General features: G+C 52.8%; 1 protein-coding gene across 1 annotated transcript in view; it reads right to left on the reverse strand.

Annotated features, from left to right (window-relative positions):
- Positions 1-16,605, reverse strand: part of PLEKHD1 (pleckstrin homology and coiled-coil domain containing D1) — a gene marked incomplete at its 5' end in the record, with an annotated part of 28,568 nt that extends 11,963 nt beyond the window's left edge. Inside the window, 6 exons of the mRNA XM_081107629.1 lie at positions 6,031-6,083; positions 6,890-6,981; positions 7,808-7,884; positions 8,114-8,203; positions 8,534-8,627; positions 16,457-16,605. Of these exons, the coding sequence (XP_080963755.1) occupies positions 6,031-6,083; positions 6,890-6,981; positions 7,808-7,884; positions 8,114-8,203; positions 8,534-8,627; positions 16,457-16,605 (555 nt within the window). The remainder of the gene's footprint in view (positions 1-6,030; positions 6,084-6,889; positions 6,982-7,807; positions 7,885-8,113; positions 8,204-8,533; positions 8,628-16,456) is intronic.
- Positions 16,606-20,647: the final 4,042 nt, after the last annotated feature.

Consider the following 20,647-nt stretch of genomic DNA (forward strand, 5'->3'; position numbering starts at 1 on the left):
TCAGCAGCGCTAAGGATGTCCGGCTGAAGCTAGGCCTGCTCCCCGCTGACAAGTGGACATCCCCCAAGGGCTCCTGGGCTGCCAGAGGGATGTCTGACTGCCAGCTTAGGCCCAATCCCCGGGGAGCGGGTCTAAGCCAGCAGGTGGTCATTCCCCGAGGGGTCCCAGACGGCGAGAGGGTACAGGACAGGCTGAGGGACCCTCCCAAGTGCACAAATTTTTGTGCACCGGGCCTCTATTGTGTGTGTGTGTGTGTGTGTATATATATATATATATATATATATATATATATATATATATACATACACACACACATACACACACACACAATACATTTTTAAAAGACTGAAAAGAAACACAGAGAAGTTGACAGTAGCTGTCTGTCAATGGTGAGATTAAGGATAAGTTTGTTTTCCACAAAGAGCATGATTTCTACCATTAGTAAAAGGTTATGTATTAAAGAGGAAAAAGAAAGACACTCTCCGTCCCGGCTGCTCACTTCTTTTCCACCTTTCAGTTCACCTGTACGGCTCCTAAATGAAGCTGATGCCCAGGTGCAGCTGATTAGAGTGAAACCCCCAACCTATAAACTCGGAGTATCCAGAACCTTCTGTTCCTGCAGCCCAGGATGGCATGAGTGTTTGTAGCAACCTTGCCACAGCTGAGGTCAGCCAAGACCTGCTTCAGCGAAAGCCTTTCTCCATCATACAGTGTTTGTTCTGACCCTTAGGCCCGACTTAAGTTGCAGGAGTAAAAGGTTGGAAAGAAGTCACTGGATGGCAAATCCCAGCTCAATGAAAGAAAGAACTTTCAAGTAACGGAGCCATAATGCAAAGGTAACGGTCACAAGATCAGGATCAATATCCATCAGGAAGGTCAGCAAAGAGCCTCTCCTTGAAGTGGGAGGTATTTTCCGACTCCAAGAGACTGTGTTCTGACTGGAGCACCCCAGGTAGCGAGAACCCTGCCTCACCGCCCCTCGGCACTTCTGATTTCCCATGAGCCTGCCCATGTGCAAGGCTGAGCACTCACAGTTCGGCCAAAAAAGAAAAAATAGGCAGGCTGCCCTCCTCCGGGGAGTGAGAGAGATAAGGACACAGGGAGCCAGGGACACCACAGGGACCTGGGACTCAGAAAGAACATGGTCTTCTGGCCCCGGACAGATGAGCCCAGGTTGGCTGCCCCTGCACTCTCTGCTCATGCCCTTTCTGCTACATGGAAGGTGTCAGGGCTGCACCAACTCACAGCACACATCTGCATAGCCTTGCCAGTTCACCAAGCACTCCCTGCTTTCTATTTCATTGAGCCTCACGGCGACCCAGGAACTAGGTAGTCACAGCCACTACTGTTATCAGAGCATCACAGATGGAGAAACTGAAGGTCCGAGAGAATAACTTGTCCCAGGCTATACAGTCAGTGGTAGAGTTGAAACTTGATGCCCGACTGGCGTGGCTCAGTGGTTGAGTGTTGACCTATGAACCAGGAGGTCATGGTTCGATTCCTGGTCAGGGCACATGCCAGGGTTGTGGGCTCGATCCCCAATGAGGGGCGTGCAGGAGGCAGCCGATTAATGAATCTCTCTCATCATCGATGTTTCTATCGCTCTATTCCTCTCCCTTCCTCTCTGAAATCACTAAAAATATACTTTAAAAAAACACAAAACAGCCCTAACTGGTTTGGCTCAGTGGATAGAGCATCAGCCTGCGGACTCAAGGGTCCCAGGTTCGATTCTGGCCAAGAGCATGTACCTTGGATGCGGGCACATCCCCAGTAGGGAGTGTGCAGGAAGCAGCTGATCGATGTTTCTCTCTTATCGATGTTTCTAACTCTCTATCCCTCTCCCTTCCTCTCTGTAAAAAATCAATAAAATATATTTTTAAAAAAAAACACAAAACAAACAAAAACACCTCGAATCTGGGTCTCCTGATCCCACACCTTTAGGCCAAGCAGCCTCTCAGAGCACAGAGAATCTCCATCTCATCACTGGGCCATTGTCCCAAATGCCTTTCTAAGTGGCACAAGGCACACCCAGACAATCTCCGTGACCTGGAGTGGACAGGGGAAAGGTGCAGGGGACAGGCAGATCCATTATATGGATGATTAAGTGAAGGAAGGAAAAACCTTGACAGAAGGACACAGTGAGTTCTGTTCCTGATCTGGAGCAGGCAGCTGACCCGGACTGCGAACCTGGGCACAGTCCTCTCCCTCCGGCCTGCCCAGAGCAGCCTTCACCTCGGGAACCAGCTGGGCCCCGAGTGAGGCTCACTCACATTCTGTACCCAAAATCCAGGCAGTTCACAGCTGATAGGCTTCCCTCCTTCAGCGTGCTATGGCTTTAAGCGAGGCCTGTGTGCAGTGGGTCCCCACTGTCCTCATTTCCTGGCTAAAGACCTAGATAGAGTGTCTAAATTTTCCTGCGGCTGACTGCTGCCCCAGATTTAGCCTCTCTGATGGATAAGTCTGTCTCTCTCCCTGCCAGTGGCTGTGTCTGTCACTCCATCCCATCCCCTGGCTTCCTGAGTTACCTGTCTTTACGTCGCTGATAATCCACCAGAAGGCTCACTTCTCAAAATGTACAGAACGGCATGGAAAAACTCTACGGCGGAAGCTAGAATGAGAACCTGGAAACACGGAGGCCCCACCGCTGCTGTCACCATGCCAGTCCTCAAACCCATGCGATCCGAACACAAAGCCTCAACAGGTTTTGATTTGGGAGTTTTGTTTGTTTGGATTTGGATTTTTTTTTTTATCCTTACCTGAGGATATTTTTCCATTGATTTTTTTTTAGAGAGAGTGGAAGGGAGGGATGGGGAGAGAAAGAGAGAAAGAAATCTCAATGGAAGAAAGGCACATTAATTTGGTTGCCTCCTGCACCTGCCCCGAGCAGGGCAGGGGATCGAACCTGCAACCCAGGTACGCACCCTTGACTGGAAATCGAACCTGTGACCCTTCAGAGCACAGGCTATGCTCTACCACTGAGCCACATTGGCCAGGGTGAATTTAGATTTTTTTACTGTTGTTAATTGACAACATGATTCTGAAGTCCAGCTGAAAGAATAAATGGGCAAGAATAGCGGATAAAATTTTGGAAGAAAAATGAGGGTGAATTGTCCTACTGGATTAGTCAAGATGTAAGGTAAAATAAAAAAATGCTCATTCATTGTTAAAGGGTATTCTTTAGGAAGAAAAAGGCCCTAACCAGTTTGGCTCGGTGGATAGAGTGTCGGCCTGCAGACTGAAGGGTCCCAGGTTCGATTCCGGTCAAGGGCATGTACCTTGGTTGTGGGCACAACCCCAGTAGGGGGTGTGCTGGAGGCAACTGATTGATGTTTCTGACTCTCTATCCCTTTCCCTTCCTCTCTGTAAAAAATCAATAAAATATATTAAAAAAATCAAAATAAATAAAAAGAAAAGATAAAAATACGAATAATAAAATGGCAATAAATACATATCTATCAACAATTACTTTAAATGCAAATGGATTAAATGTTCCAACCAAAAGATGTATACTAGTAGAGGCTGAATGGATAATAAAACAAGATCCTTACATATGCTGTCTACAAGAGACTCACTTCAGATTGAAAAATATACACAGACTGAAAGTAAAGGGATGGAAAAGTATATTACATGAAAATAGAAACAAACAAACAAACAAACAGCTGGGGTAGCAATACTTCCACCAGACAAAACAGACTTTAAGACAAAGAGACAAGGGAGGACCCAGCAATTCCACTTCTGAGTATTTATCCAAAGAAACCCAAAACACTAAATCGAAAAGATATACATCCATATGTTCATTGCAACATTACTTACAATAGCCAAGCTATGGAAGCAACCTAAGCTTCCATCAATAGATGACTGGATAAAGAGGAAGTAGTGTACATATACAGTGGAATAAGATTCAGCCATAAAAAAAGAATAAAACCTTGCCATCTGCAACAACATGGATGGACCTAGAGGTTATTGTGCTGAAATAAGTCAGACAGAGGAAGACAAATGCCATATACTTTCACTTATATGTGGAATCTAAAAAAAATAAATCAATAAATGAAAAAGCAGAACAGAAACAAACTCATAGAGGCAGAGAACATTTCGTCGGTTGCCAGATGGGAGCGTGTTGTGGGGATGGGTAAAAAGGTGAGGGATTAAGAAGTACAAATTGGTGGTTACAGAATGGTCACAGGGATATGAAGTACAGCACAGAGAATATAGTTAATAATGTTGTAATAAGTATGTATGGTGTCAGACGGGTACTAGATTTATTGGGGTGATCACTTCATTATATAATGTCTAATCACTGGGTTGTACACCTGAAACTAGTATAACATTGTATGTCAACTATAATTGAAAAATAAAAAATTATTTAAAGTTAAAAACATGTTCATTCACTGAGTCACTCCACAAACATTTATGAAGCACTCAGCCTGGGCCAGGGACTGGGAATGTCTGGGGTACTATGGGGACATGACTGTACGGCCTGTTTCAGAGACCAGTAAGGGGAGGCTGGGAAGTGAGGAGTAAGCAAGAGTCAGGTCGAGAGACAGGCGCTGAGCCAAGGCTGATGGCCCAGCCCTGTGACTGGCCTGGGAGAGGACAAGGAGAAGTGACTGGGCAGAGAGCAGTGGCCTCCCTCTGTGGGGTTCTCTGGGCAAGCCACCCTGCAGCTTTGGGCCTCAGGCAATTCACGTGCAAGGTGGGCCCATAATTAATAACAACTGATTGTAACACTAACAAACACAAATATTCATTAAGCACACATTATGTGCCAAACATTTTATTTTATTACTTATTTATTATTATTATTTTTTAATCCTCACCGAGGACATGCAGAGAGAGAGAGGAACATTGATGTGAGAAACACTGATTGGTTGCCTTTGTACATGTCCTGTCTGGGACCTGAACAACCTTTCGGTGCACAGGATGATGCTCAATCAGCTGAGCTACTCTGGCCAGGCAATGTACCAAGCATTTTATATTTAACATCTCACTTAACCCTCACAACATCCCTAATAAGATCAGTTCTGTTATTATCCCCATTGTTTTACTTTGTTTTTTAATATATTTTTATTGATTTCAGAGAGGAAGGGAGAGGAAGAGAGAGATAGAAACATTAATGATGAGAGAGAATCATTGATCGGCTGCCTCCTGTATGCCCTACACTGGGATCAAGCTCAAAACCTAGGCATGTTTCCTGACCAGGAATCGAACTATCACCTCCTGGTTCATAGGTTGATGCTCAACCACTGAGCAACACCAGCCGGGCTATTATCCCCATTGTTCGCGTGAGAATATTGATGTTCAGAGAGGTTAGGTAACTTGCCTAAGGTCACACAGCTAGAAGTGGTGAAGGTCCAATACACAGCCAACCTGGCTCCAGAGCCCCCACTGCTAACCACCACTCTACTCTGCCTTCCGGGGGGAAGTAATGATTCCTCAGAACAAGCAAGGCCCAGTGATGCACGGAGATTCCAAATGAAGTGGACTTTACCGGCTCCCCACCCTGAAATGAAGCAAGGGCCTCTTTCAACCCATGAGGCTGCCTCAAGCCAATGCTTGGTCCCCTCAGGACTTGCATTATCGACACTTCGAGAATGAAGGAATCCCTGAGATCATCCAACCCAATCACTCTTAAGGTGCCAGAACCCCCCCTATGACTCATAGAGGCCACCCAGCCTCCTGTGACTATCATCAACGGCAAGCAGCTCATTACCTACCAACGCAGCTAATAACATTCGGGGTGGCTCTTTCTCTAGCAGGTGGTCACCTCCCCCTTTACTTTCCTCTCCAGGACGTCACCAGAAGACATACACTCCCTGCCAAGAAGCTACGGCAAGTTTCAAGCACTGTCATCTCACTGGCCTCCCTGCTCTGCGGTCAGATTTTCCAGCCAGTTCTCTGGGTGCACAGCTCCCCGCCACCACCCCCGAATGCCAGGAACATGAGCCAGGACACCTTGGCTCTGCAGGGGTCCATGGACAGGGCAAAGGTGGGAAAGGGCAGCAATTCTGAGCGGCCTCAGTGGGCGCCTACCTCTCTCTGCTCCCTCTGCAGGCAGAGTTCCTCCGTCTCTTCCATCAGTTTGTCTGCCAAAGAGAACACACACACCCTCAGGAAAAGCCCACTCCAGACCCGGTCCTGAGGGGCTGATGGCGCGGTCACCTCCGTCACCCCCCGCATCTCCCGCGGAAGAGGTCAGCACAGCCGCACCGGCCAAAGGGTGGGGCCAGCTCCTGGGGGTTGATGGGTTTGGAGCAGGCAGAGGGGAACCAGTGTTGGGGCCCCAAGTGTCTAAGGAGGAGGCAGGGAAGAGGGTCCAAGGAAAAGGACCAAACCTCAGACTCAACTTCTTTCCCAAACAGCATGCTAACCAGCCAGTCAGGGCACAAGGGCCTGGAACCTTGTGGTCAGGTTTAAAGTGGGCTGGGGTGTGAGAGCTGGAAGCAAGTCCGGGATCTGGGGTCCAGGGCAAGGCAACCACATCAACTCCGTTTATGGAGCCATTACTGCGTGCCTGACAGTGCTTACGGGCATTTTCTCACGTAACCCATCCCCACACCACTTCCAACAGCCAGGGGCTATTTCTGTCCCCATTTCAGGGAAGAGGAAATTGAGGCTTAGAGAGGCTGTGCTGCCTGAAGACATACACAGCTGGTCGATAAGTGACAAAGCTGGGTCCAGAGCCCAGGCCCCAAACCACCAGGCTCTCCTGCCTCCTGTCATGCTGGCCAACAGGACATTGATTATAAAGCTCTCCAGGCTCCAAACTGGTGTCTGGCTCCTCAGAGCCCGCTAAGCCCCACTCAAGACACCCCCCTGGGTCCTCCAACAGCCCCTGGCCCTGACGTGCTACCATCAGGGAGCGTCAGCCCAGACCATCCCTCCAGCCAACCTAAATACTCCTGCTTCTCCTTGGCCAACTGCAGCCCCTGGGCCTCCAGGCTCTTGATCATGGCCTCTCCCAGCTGGGCGTTCTTCCAAGTCCTGGGGAGGGAGGGCAGATGGGACAGAGGAGAGAAGAGGAAGAAACACAAAATCATGAAAACAGGGTAGAGGAGAAAGAGAATGTGCGTGTTTTGTACTCGCCCATCCCTTCTCTCCAGGATCCCAGCTCTCATCCACCCTGGCACCCCTGGCTCTGGGCATGCCACCAGCAGGGATCAGTTTCAGTCCCCGGAGGCTCATCCAGCCTGCAAAGTGGGCCACCGTGGGCTGGGCCAGCAGCACTTTTGGAGCAAAGAAGAGATTGCTTCCTGGCTGCCTTCTACAGCACTGAATGCCCACCATCCGGCGCAGGGCCTGGCACGGGGCACGCACTCAGTGTTATTTGTTGAACTAAAAGCATGACCCAGCTTGAACAGGCAGGCGCCAGGCCCGGGGTTTACGTGTGAATGAACTGTGTTGGGCTGGAGGTTTCTGTGATGTGGACCCTGATTGCAAAGCTCTGGTCTGTGCTAGGATTCATGGTGGGCCTGGGGAGCTGAGATGGGGGTGGGAGGCAGCCAAGTCCTACTGGTGATGCTGGATTCACTCTGAGAATGGGAGGCAAATGGAGTCCACGTCTGCCACCTGTGGCCCTAGGCAAGCAAAGTTCACTTAGGAGACCCCTCACAGATGCTCTTGCCCACCCTACCCAACTCCCACAGCCTTGTCCTCAAGGAGGCCCAGACATTTTCCTCCCCACCCTGCCCTCTCCTGGGGCCCTCAGTGCCCGCCCGGGACCCCCAGCAGAGAGAGCGAGCAGGGTCAGTCCAGCCCACACTCCTTCCCCTTCTGCACCTCAGGCTGCCCTCCTGCTGGGAGCACTTACACCTTCCCCGACTCCTGCAGCATCTCCAGCCACTGCGCCTGTTCAAACTCAGACTCCGCTGCCAGCAAGATGTTCCCCTGCCAGGAAGAGGGGCCACGGTGCACCTGAGAGAAGGCCGCTCTGAGGACACGGAGGCCGCCCCAGGCCTCTGCAAGCCCAGTGCTGCTCCCCCCACCCCGCAATCCTATGGCACTGACACCCCTCCCAGGCCAGGCCAATGGAGGGGTTGCCCCCAGGCACCTGGAGGATCCCAGAGAAGCTGCTCTGTCCTGGCTGAGCCCGGGCTGAGATGAGAGCTTTACTCACATGGAAGTCCTGGTGGGAGATTTTCATGGCATAGGGCATGCTGGGCTCTTCCTTGGCCTCCACTAGGCAGCCCCCGAGAGGGATGACGCCCTGAGAAAGAACCAGAACAGGCAGCTCTCACCCCGCCCAGCCCAGGTCACTCAAGGTCTGTGGGAGCCTTTAGCCAAAGCCAGGTCCTGCTGAGGGCCCCAGGCTGGGAGCCAGACGAGAACTCTCCCAGAAAGGAGAGGCAGGGCGGGGCAGGCTCCTGGGCACAGGAGGTTGGGGGCCCAGCCCAGGACGGGCAGGGGGTCTTGTGCCCCAAGAGGGATTAGTCCTTCAGACTCTGTTAGAACACAGACCACAGTCCTCCACCCTAACACCCTCCCTCAGTGTCCCACTGGCCCTCCCCACTGTGGCCCTGGGGAGAGGCCCCCTCACCTTAGGATGTATATTGAAGTGTTTATTGGTTTCAAAGCTCTTTTTTTCACTTTCAGAGTAGTAAAGAAGAAAGCTCTCTTTGATGATGAAAAACCTATATAGCAGGTGGTGAAGAAAGAGGGACAACCAGGAGAGAAGGGTGAGGATTCTTGGAACAACAAGAGCGTCCTTGGGGGCCCTGCACTCACATGGGGAGTCCAGGGGGCTACCAAGACTCAACCTCACCAACCCAGTTCCACATCTGGGCAAAGGCCTCAGCTGGCCAGCTGCCTGCTGCCCTAGGCAGCCCGATCCTGGCACTAGTGGGCAGCTGAAGTGGGAAGCCCTCAGGACTGGCTCCTCCATCCCTCTTGAGCCGCCACCCTCAGCACAGGAGGGCACCTGTGGTACTTCCTCGTGGGTACCATCGGTCCCCAAGCCATTGTCTCAAGTCCCTTAGGGTCCATCCCAGGAGGGGCAGAAGGAGAGGTGGGGGGATAGGGGGGAATAGACAAAGATTCCAAGCTGGGTCTTTTGACAAGTGATCATGAAGGCTGGCGATCAAATGACTGTGGGAACCAAGCTCTGGGGCCAGGCCTGCAGCCTGTACGTCGCATCTGCACTCCTTTCTCTCCATAACCTCCTTCTGGGAACCAGGTCTAACTTAGGGTCTCTGGGCCCCTGGTGCTTTCTGACTGTTGGGAGGACGACAGCCTTGATGCCCATATCTGGAGCACTTGGACCCACCTGGGGACCCTCGCAGGACTAATGACTGGAGCTGACTAAGATAAGATGATCCCATTGGGCCTCAAAGCCCCGGGGCTCAGGGACACCCAGGGTAGCTGGCCCCTTCCCCCCAGGGTCCCTGCTAACGCCACTGGTGAAGTGATGGGCCCGGGAGAGCTGGGAACAGTGGTCAGCTGGAGCATGCTCAGATGGGCTCACAACAGCCAACAGTGCGACTCTCCTCTGCTCTGAGTTCAGTGACTTTGTGTTGGTAGCTTGATATCAGTCACAGTGGGAGTATTTACACCAGGAAAATCACCAGGTGCTACAAAGCACTGTCCCACCCCACGGCACCCCACGAGAGTCCGCTGTTAACCACTGACCAGCACACCTCTTGTGAGGAGCTTGGAAAGTTGCTGGTGGGCATGATGAGGTCAGTGACTCTCTGAAGATTCCCCCAGCCCTGTGATCTTTCCTGAGGCCACAGCTCCTGTGGGGAGGGTCCCGGGACTGCTGCCAGCCGCCATCTGGCCTCCCCAGGAAAGTGAAGCACACTTTGTCCTCTGGTGTGTCTCACGCCCACCCATGTTCTCTATTTGCACTCACCCTCCTGGCCCAGCCAGATGCCAAATGGAGCTGCGGACCTCAGAGGGGACCTTTTTACCCCTAGTGGGGAAAGAGCACATGAATACCACCCTCTGCAGGATGGCGAGAACATTCAGGGCCCTCCAGCACCTGACCCTTGTCCATTCTCAGCTTTCCCCCCACTTCTGCCCTTCAGCCTCTGCTCAGCCAGACACTGAGCTCACTGCTTCCCACCTCACTACATCCTGCATGATCCTGCAAAGACCATGCTCTTCTCCCTGGAATGCCCTCCCTCTCGCTCTTCATCTGGCTGAACCCCTCACCCCTGATGACCAGCCCAGCCCGTACTGCCCACTGCCGTCTGAGCTCCTTCTGCACTTGCTGATTGGGCTGCGCACTGGACTTAGAGCCCCTGCCACACCTCGTGTGCCCATCTTGTCCCAAGGATCATGTTGGGCTCCTGAAGGGCAGGCTATGCCCCCTCAGTCCTGTGAGCTGATAGATGTTTCTAGGGAACGTCAGTCATTAAGAACAAAGATTTGGCATCACACAGACCTGACATTTCCCAGCTGGGGGGTCCTGGGCAAGTAAGCTCACTCTCTGAGCTTCAGTTTATTTGCCTGTAGAATGGGGGCGACGATACCAACCGCATCTGATCATTGTGTGGATCAAATGAGATTGTGCTTATCACTCTACCAACTTGTAGAGGCTCTAGGACAAGACTGAGTGATGCATCCCTGTGGTCTGAATACATATCACCCACAGGAAAGTGTAAACCCAGCAGCACAGGTGGCCTCCTGGGGGTCCCTCTCGTCCCCTTCAATGATGTTATGGACTGAACTATATCCCCTCCCCCAATCCATATGTTGAAGCTCTAACTTCCAATGTATGTCTGGAGATGGAGTCTTTAGGAGGTGCAGTAAGTCCTCCCTTACTGTCATTGATAGGTTTTGCAACTTTAAGCAAAATGACATGTAACAAGTCAATTTCACCTACTATAATAAGGTTAAATGAGGTCAAAAGAGTGGGACCACAATCTGACAGAATCGTAGCCTTATAAGAAGAGGAAGCAGCCTTAGTCGATTTGGCTCAGTGGATAGAGCATAGGCCCGCAACTGAAGGGTCCCAGGTTTGATCCTGGTCAAGGGCACGTACCTGGGTTGTAGGCTCGATCCCCAAGCCCTGGTCTGGGGCACATGCCAGAGGCAACCAATCCATGTTTCCCTCTCTGTGTCTCTCCCCCTTCTTCCACTCTCTCTAAAAATCAATGGAAAAGTATCGGGTGATGATTAACAAAAAATTAAATAAAGAAGAGGAAGCATTCTGTCTTTCTCTGGCACATGAAGACACAGTGAGAAGGCAGACGTCTGCAAGCCAGGAAGTGGATCCTTACCAGAGCCTGACTTTGCTGGCACCTGACCTTGGACTTCCAGCCTCCAGAACAGCGAGGAAATGAATTTCTGTGGTTTCACTGAACAGTTTAACAGATGTTGACGTCTATGGTATTTTGCTATGGGAGCCTGAGCTGACGAAGACAAATACCTTCGTGCTTTCCCGACTTCTGGAGCCTCCTCCCGACTCAGGGCAAAGCACCGTGTCAGGGACTTGGGTTGGGGGTGGCAGGCAGATGATCACTAGACACATGGGCAGAGAGAGAACACGGGCTCTGGAGTCCAATGATCTCCCTCCCTCAGCCACAACCTCAGGCAAGCTCCCAGGCTGGCTGAGTCATCCTTTCCAAGCTCCTCTATAAAATAGGGGTGCAAATCTCTCTCATGGGGCTGCTGGGAAGATTCATTCATTGATTTAACAAACAAGCCCTGCAGAGTTGGGCTGGCTGTGCAAGGGCGGGAGATAGTCACCGTTAGTTTAGGTCTCCTCCTGTGCCGGCTGCCGTGCTAAGTGCTCTACAAGTATCAGAGTATTTGATCTATGTAACTCTCTTGGAAGGTAGGGCTTCTTGTTCCCATTTTACAGAGGAGAAACTGAGGCTTAGGGGTTAAGGAATGTGTGCAAGGTCACACAGCTAGGGAAGAGATGGAGCTGAGATTGGAACCCACGGCAAGAGTCCCTGCTCCTACTCCGCACATCACAGTCTGCTTCCTCCCTCATGTTGGCACCTGGGCAAGAAACAGATGGACCAGAGGCGGTAGGTATCAAAGCTGGGGTAGTCAGGGTCAGAGCTCTGCCGCTTACCAGCAGTGTGACCAGGGCAAGTCACTAATCTCCCTAGGCCTCAGGTCCCTCCGTGTAATTTGAGGATAATAATAGTAACTATTGCTCCTAGGATTGTCCAAATAATTAAATGAGCCTGTTCACATAAAGTCTCAGAACACTGCGTGACATATGGTAAATAGCCAATACCTTTGACTTTTATTAGTACTATTATTATCCATTATTACTAGGCCCAGTGTCTGCTGCAGCCTGCCCTGACCTTTCTCATTTGTGCACACACAGTTCCTACCGGCGGGAGCTCCTGGCTCCAGCCCAGCTGGCCAGCTTCCTGTCCCCCAAACACACAGCACTTTCCCTGCCTAACTCCAGTCCTGGGCAAGGTTCTGTCTTAGCCCCAGCTCTTAGGACTCTCCTTGTCTTTCCCATGGGGCTGTGGTAAAGGCTGGAGAGTGTGTGTGAGGTAAGGGGTCCATGTCAACCTTGGCTGCCTCCTCTCTCTAGTCTTAAAAAATGGTATTTTCACCTCTAGATTAAGGAGCATTTACAGGTGCCAAGACACACACTTTGCTAAGTGTTGTATTGACATTATCTTATGTAAATCTCTCACAATAACTCTAAAGATGGAGCTATTCGTTTTCAAGTTTTACTGATGAGGAAACTGAGAGGCACAGAGAGATTAAGCAACCAGTAAGCGGCAAGCTGGGAACTCGGTCTGCTGACAAGCCCACGTTCTCTGTGTTGTGCTCGGTGATGCCTGGTCCTCCTCGTCCCCTGGCCCTGCTGTGACTGCAAGCTTCTGGTCGGCTCTGGACAGAGAGCGTGAAGGAATCACATGGTACAGCCAGATGCTTGGGTAGGCCCTAGGCTTGAGGATTCCCTGCCCTCAAGGAGCTCATAGTCAAATGAGGGAGAGAGAGAGAGTGAGTAGAAATCAATAATCTAAAAACTAACTAATGTTTACTGAGCTCTTTCTTTGTGCCAGGCCTTGTTCTAGTAGCATCATGATGCATGTTAACTCCTTCATCCCTCACATGACCTGGGTGAGGTAATGAGCACACAGCTGGTAAGTGGGAGGCTGCAGCAATTATAAATGTTTACTGCAAGACTGTAAAGAGCCAGGATACCCCAAGGCACCATAAAGCACCAGGACACACTGTGACATTGTAAAACACCCAGTACCTGGTGACATTATAAAAGTACCCAGACAGGGGCACTGATACCCTGAGACACTGTAAGTTTGGATGAGATACAGGAAGAGTTCAGACCAGGAGGAACGAATGGTTTAGGTGTCTGGCCAAGGGAATTCTGAGAGGAGGGTTTTGAAGAATGAATAGGAGTATCTTAGGAGTAAGTGGAAGGGGAAGATGCATTCCAGACAGAGGAACAGATGGGGGTCTGGGGGTGCAGCCCCCGGCTCCATGGTTCCCCTGGCACTTAGGAGATACTGTGAATCAGCTCCCTGAGGCAGTTGCTGTGCTGCACACAGGACCCACGGGCCACCTTACACCTGGGGGAAGGAGGGACAGGAGTGCAGATGAGTTCACCTATGTGCTGGACCAGCCCTCCATGGGGCTGGCACTGGCCGAGGCTGGGACATTCAGTCCTTTCCTCCTTGCCTCTGAGCTGCCCAGGTTTTTGCCAACAGCACCTGTGTCTCGGCTGCTCACAGAGTAAGCCGGGGTCAGCATCAACCTTACCCCCTAAACACCTCTCCCTGATTGTCTATCTCTGAGAAGTAATGTTTTTGATTCCTTTCTCCTCTTGTTGCTCATGGGGAAAAAAAGCCGGCCCTTTGGCTCAAGGGCATCTTCCCGGCCCAGAAAGGGAAGAGCTGCTTCGGTGGCAGGGACTGGAGGCCCTGAGACAGACCTGAGCGGAAGAGGTTTTATGAAACCCAGCTGGTCACAGCTGGCTCCATCCTGCCCATCCCTTATTTATGCAGCCCAGGAGCCTTTCCAGGCCCCCTCCCCTCAGCTGCCTAGCGAGGGCATCGATCGCCCTAATGGCCCAGCTCTGCGGTTAGGGCCTGAGCTGCCCCCTCCCCAAGCCTTCCTGTGTCCGCTAATTAGCGGAGGTCTAGAGACTCCATTTCACAAATGGGGAACTGGGGCCCAGGGGGCTCTGCTGGGAAGTGAGGGGTCTAAGTGTAGCACCGTGCTTCTCCCACCCCCAGACTCTCTCTGGTTGGCTCTGTTGCTGACCCAAGGCTACTAAACCATGTGTGTGTGCATTTCCACAACTGGGAACATGGACAGAGGCCAGAGTGGGCAGAGAGATGCTAGTTCTTTCCTGAGCCCCAGAGGAAGGGGAGTCTGCACAGTGGCAGCTCTAGAATTCTTAGACCAGATGGTTTTTGAGTGGCTGTGGGGACACTGAGGGAAATTCTCGGGGTAGGGGGTGCTACAGCTCTCCAAGCCCTCCCTGGCTTCACTACTGTGCTTTTAGCCAGGAGCCTTGTCCCTGACAACCGCACAGCCCTGGAATCAACTCTGGGTGCCGGAGCCAGGTCCCCACATCGTGGGTGAAGAGGGGTCAGGGACGTACCCTGGAGGGTCTCAGGCTCCTAACATTCACTAGGGATGGAATCAGGTGAAAATGCCTGGCAGGAGAAGTCTTGGATGACAAGACCAAGAAGCAATACCAAGGACAACAGCCAGACCCAATGGAGGAGCGTTGGCCGCCTAGAGCAACAGAGGCAGAGGAGAGAGGGTAGGGGGGCGTGCTGCTGATGGTATCTGAACCTACAAGCATCTTTCTGCCCCCACTGGAGTGTCCTGGTAGAGACAAGGCTGCTCCGGACCGACCCCATGGGGCCTACAGCTCAGGCAGAACAATGCTGGAAGCCCCTCCCAAGATGCTCCCCGGGCTGCCCCAGGCCTCCAATTAGGGGATCAAAGAGAAGCTTAGCTTTGCAGGAACTCAAGGAGCCTATATCCCACTAAATCCCAGAGAGAAGCCTGGCAGGGCTAATAAAAGTGTGTGCGTGAAAGCAGCCGCGTAAACTGTGAAACACCACCCACAGCTCCATTTGTTCTGTGGTCTTGTAGAAATATTAAATTATTCATCAAAATAGGCCATCAGAACCACCACGACCACATCCCCGTGATCTGCGGTCCTGGGGACATTAGCGGCCCCTGCGCAGGGGCTGACTCATGGTGTGGGCTGGGAAAGAGCATTGGGCAGGGAGCTGGGCCAGGGTCGAGTTCTATAGGCCACTGCAGTATCGAATCTCAGGTCTGAGATTGCCTTGAAGGGGGAAACTGTCCAGAAGATGATCCATTGCTCCCAACCGACATACCTTTCAGGCCCATTCCTAAGTGGAAAGTGGCTACTGCGACTGGGGAGTGGCCTCTGAGTTGGGGACCAGGAAGCTAGTGCCCAAAGACTAAGGCTGCTCTGACCCCCACCACACCTTCCAAGGGATCAGTCCTTCTGATGGGACCATCCATCGCTCCCTCACGCCCCTCAATCTCGGCTTGATCTCCCCCCCCCCTCAGCTTAGTCCTTCCTTCAGTTCCAGCTCCTCTGCCTGAAGTGCTGGAATCTCTCTCTCTCTTGTTAATCCTCACCAGAGGATATCCCCCTCCACACACACACTCCCCAGTGATTTTTAGAGAGAGTGGAAAGGGGGGAGTGGAGGAGACAGAGGAAAGAGAGAAACATCGATGTGAGGATGTGAGAGAGATGCATGGATTGGTTGCCTCCCACAGGGGCCCTAACCAGGCCGGGGATGAACCTGCAACCCAGGTACCTGCCCTTGACTGGAATCAAACCCCTGACGAACCCCCAACGCTCTAACCACCGAGAAACACCTGCCTGGGCTGGATCTCTTTTCCCACGGCCCAGGTTTTATTTAAAAAAAAAAAATTATTTCAATGTCTAGTTGGAGGGGTTGCCAACATTAGCTCGTCCAGGCTGGGACAGATCCTTCCTGGCCCTTCCGCCCTGCCTGAGTCTGTCAGAAGCGCCCTCAGTGTGCCCGGGTAGGGGGCAGGCAGAGGGTGGGAGGTAGGGCACCCCGAGGCACCTCCGAGCCCGCTCTGCGGCCGGGGGGAGGGGTGCTGTGAAGACGGCAGAATTGGCCGAGGGGCCCCAGGAGGCTACCCCTGGCTGGAGCCGGAGCTTCTCCTTCCGCAGTGGAGTCTGCTCGGCTCCTACCCCGGCCGCGAACTCTTTCAGCCCACACCAGCCTCCCCCCCAGACTGAATCCCTTCCACGGAGAACCCCCACCGCCCCAGGCCAGCGGCGCCCCCAGCTCCACCAGCCCCGGGGAAAGGGACGGATCCCGCCCGGGACCCACAACTTCCAGGGCAGCCGGCTTAGAGGGAAATGGGGCGAGGCCAAGGTCATAAAGGGAGGCGAGGCAGCACGGTGATGAAGGGAGTGGTAGGGGGTCCGAGGCCCTGAGCCCTGGGATCCCTCCCGGCGGTCCGCGCGCGGCGCGGGAGGCGCACTCACCGCCGGGACCACTTGGCGGACGGCCGCCCGAAGGGCCGCTTCCACAGCACGCCGTACAGCTGCACTTTGGTGCTGATGTCCAGCGCGTCCGAGTCAGCCTGCTCCAGGGACGGCGAGGGCGACACCGAGTTGGACTTGGAAGTGAACATCCTGCCTCAGCGGGGCTGCCCCGGGCCCGGCCCACCCACTCCCCGCAGGGACGCTGCGCTCCAGACCAGGGCGGGCGCGCGCGGCGGGCGGCTGGGGGAGGCGGCGTCGGCAGGTCGCTCCGGGCGCCGTCGGGGCGCGTCCCAGGCAGCGGACACGGGGAGTCGCCGGGTCGGAGCTGCCGCATGAAAGCGCGCGGGCCGGGAGCGCAGCGCCGAGGGGACCCAGGGAGCGGGGCGCGCAGCCGGCGACTTGCGCTCGGGTTGGGGCGGGCCCGACGGGAGCTCGGTGGGAAGAGCGCTCAGCCTCCCGCAGGCAGCATCAGCCCCCTCCCCGCACACACCCCCCCCTCCCCCCAGGACAGCCCCGATTCCGGTGGCCCCGATTGGCTGGGCGGGGCAGGTGAGCGAGCGAAGGCCGGCCGCGAGCGCCAATCAGTGCGGGCGCCGGCGAGAAGGCCGGGCTCCGTGCGTCCGGAAGATCCCGGCGGGTCGCTCGGCCGGGAAGCGGTCACTGCGCTTCCCCACCCCCACCTCGCGCGCGGATCTCTCCCCCGGGGTCCTTCTCGCGTGCACCGCCTCCCTCGGAACTGGGGACACGTCTGCTTTGTGATGGGCGTGGAGTCACCGGTCCCCTCCTCGCCGCTGGGTGAGGGAGAGTAAGCCGCAAGGATTGGGGTCAGACAGCCGGGCTCAGTCCCAACTCAGTCCTTACGTAGCTCCGTGAAGCGGCGAGGAGCCTGGGTTTTCTCACTGGAAAGCGTAGGTGCCTGCACCTCCTCGGGCAGAGCGGTGGCCCAGTGAGACTAAGGCAGCTGTCCACGCGCCCGCTCAAGAGCAGGCTCCGTCCAGGCCGGCGGCCGCTCCCTGCCCTCCCCGCCCCTGCAGGTGGGTTTCACTTTGCACCGCCGCGGCCTCGCCAGGGTCAGGTTTCTTTCCCCCGAGCTAGGCGTCGGCGGCGTCTGGCACTAGGGCCAAGCCCGAAGTGCCAGCGCAGTGGGTGTCCGTGATTTAGCTGCGCACCAGACCGGTGCTTCCTGGGGCCCGGCGCGGCACCCACTTCCGCTCCTCTCCGCCGCTTCAGGTGACCATCTCACTTTCAGGCTGGGGCGGAGACCTCAGTCCGGCCCCTGGGGACCGCCCGCCGGAAGGCTGTGCTCGCACCGTGGCCTGCGGGCCCCGCTCCAAGGCAACGGAGTGAGCTTGCGCAGGAACAGGCCAGGCTGCAGGCTAGACCTCGCTGTAGTCATCCTTCTCGGGCTGACCGGCTGCAGGCCATCTCAGGGCCGCCAGGAGCCAGTCACCTGCGCCCTGGAGAAAGCCACTTTCCCTCGGCTTGGCTCTGTGATTCCTCGTATTGTAAAGAAGTCCGAAGAGAAGAAAAGTAGTCCGAGAGCCAAGTCACCTCTCGAATCTAGATAGACTTAAACTCGTCCAACTTTAAAAATGAGGTGAAATTACTATATGGTAAAACGCACAGATCTTAAGTATTTATTTGATGAAGTTTATCTGATGAATGTATGCACTGAGGAACAACCACCCAAAGCAAGATGCAAAACATTTCTATCACTCTAGAAAGTTTCCTCATGCTGCTCCCCTCTAGTCAACTCCAATATCCCCCATTCCCTCCCAGGCAACCACTTCCTGATTCTTAACATTTGCACACCTTTTTTTTCAATTAAAAATGTTAATGTCTAAAATGGCATCTTCTGCAGAGCCACCATCGGTTGCTCAGCCTGATTCTCGCATTTATTGCCTGCCTGGCTCCTTGTAGGCATCTGACTGTGTATCCTCACTAGATGCGTTCCCAGGCCTTCCCAGGTGTTACATTTTATGAGTCTAGTTAGGAAGGGGCCTCCCAAAGGGCTCCACACCCTGACACCTCCCTCTAACCAACCCTGGGCTTCCCAAGCCTAGGCAGCATCCCCTTGCTGCTCACTGTCTGAAGGGCCCCAACTGAACTCACTGTGTCCCTGTAGAAAATTATAGGCCAAGCCTTAACACAGGGCCCAGGGTGTGGGCTCAATGATCGGAGACAGGACTAGGAACATGATGAGAGCCTATGGCTAGAGCGCAAAGTAGATACTTCACATGTCTTTGGCTATTTTTGACATGTTCTAATGCTTGGAAAATTTTCCACTGTAGGAGTCCTGCTTTTTCCAGATGGAAGCTAGAAAACTTGTGTGGAGATCAGGAGCTCCAGGACAGGACTCTGAACTCAAAGTTTAAAGTTGCAGGTGACAAACGTGAGGAAAAACCATGCCCAGGCAACAGTTTTCTCAGGGGAAGGCGGTACTAGAGGCATCTGACTTGCTTTGGAGGCTAGCTGTGGCTGCAAGGTTGTTCCCAATGCAGCATGCAGCACTTGCATTGACTGCTGTAGCAGCCACACAAAAGGCAGCTCTAGTGCGCTGTGATGGCAGCAGCATGGTTTTGGGTAGCATTCCTGGAAGCTTCACCTCTAGTCAGGCGCCTGGTTCTCTAGCCCTGCCAGTATCCTTTTTTTAATTTTAATTTTTATTTTTTTATTGATTAAGATATTACATATGTGTACCCTCAACCCCCCCCCCCCCGCTCATCCCCTCACCCCCCCCCCCCCCGTTGTCCGTGTCCATTGGTTAGGCCTATATGCTTGCATATAAGTCCTTTGGTTGATCCTTCCCCCTTGCCCCCACCCTCCCCTACCTTCCCTCCAAGGCCCGACAGTCCAATCAAAGCCTCTCCGACTCTGGATCAGTCCTTGTTCATCAGTTTATGTTGTTCATTATATTCCACAAATAAGTGAGATCTTGTGGTATTTATCTGCTCTCCAGTTCCATCGATGCTGTGGCAAATGGTAAGAGTTCCTTTTTCTTCTTCTTCTTCTTAAAGAATACCTTTCAGCATTTCATATAATGCTGGTTTGGTGGTGATGAACTCCTTCAGCTTTTTCTTATCCGTGAAGCTCTTTATCTGACCTTCCATTCTAAATGATAGCTTTGCTGGATAAAGTAATCTTGGTTGCAGGTTCTTGCTATTCATCTCTTTGAATATTTCTTGCCACTCTCTTCTGGCCTGCATGGTTTCTGTTGAGAAATCAGCTGACAGTCGGATGGGTACTCCCTTGTAGGTAACTGACTGTCTTTCTCTTGCTGCTTTTAAGATTCTCTCTTTATCTTTTGCTCTTGGCATTTTAATTATGATGTGTCTTGGTGTGGTCCTCTTTGGATTCCTTTTGTTTGGGGTTCTCTGCTCTTCCTGGACTTGTAGGTCCATTTCTTTCACCAGGTGGGGGAAGTTTTCTGTCATTATTTCTTCAAAAAGGTTTTCAATATCTTGCCCTCTCTCTCCTTCTGGTACCCCTATAATTCTGATGTTGGTACGCTTGAAGTTGTCCCAGAGGTTCCTTACACTATCTTCATATTTTTTGAATCTCTTTTCTTTTTTCTTTTTCGGTTAGGTATTTTTTGTTTCTTTGTATTTCAAATCTTTGACTTGATTCTTGGGGTCCTCTTGTCTGCTGTTGGATCTCTGTAAATTATTCTTTATTTCAGTCAGTGTATGCTTAATTTCTAGTTGGTCCTTTTTCATGTCCTCCATGGTCTCACTATACTCCTTGAGGGATTCATTAAATTTATCGGCGGTTTCCATAAAATTCTTGAAAAACCTTATAAACGTGGCCTTGAACTCTATATCCAGTCGTCTGTCCTCCTCCGTTTCTGCCAATTGTGACCTGTTTCTTTGTCTCCGCATTTTGGCTGCTTTCCTGTGTTGATAGAGTGGCCCTGCGCGCCAGGTGTCCTGTAGGGCCCAGTAGCTCAGCCTCCCCAGTTACCTGGGGTGGACACTCTTGGTGCACTCTTGGTGCCTTGGTTGATGTAGGATCACTGGGAGGAATTGACCTCCAGGCCAATTGGCTGTGGGAAGCAGCTGTGTCTGAAGTGGGAGAATGGTCCTCCTCTGACCACTGGGTACAGTGGCTCCTGGATCTAAGGAGGTGCTAATTCAGCCCCTGCCTGAGGCCTCACAGCCGGGGCCACGAAGAGGCTCAGCTGTGAAGCAATGC

Source organism: Myotis nattereri (assembly GCF_964212035.1).
Source record: "Myotis nattereri genome assembly, chromosome: 1".
Taxonomy (NCBI): Eukaryota; Metazoa; Chordata; class Mammalia; order Chiroptera; family Vespertilionidae; genus Myotis; species Myotis nattereri.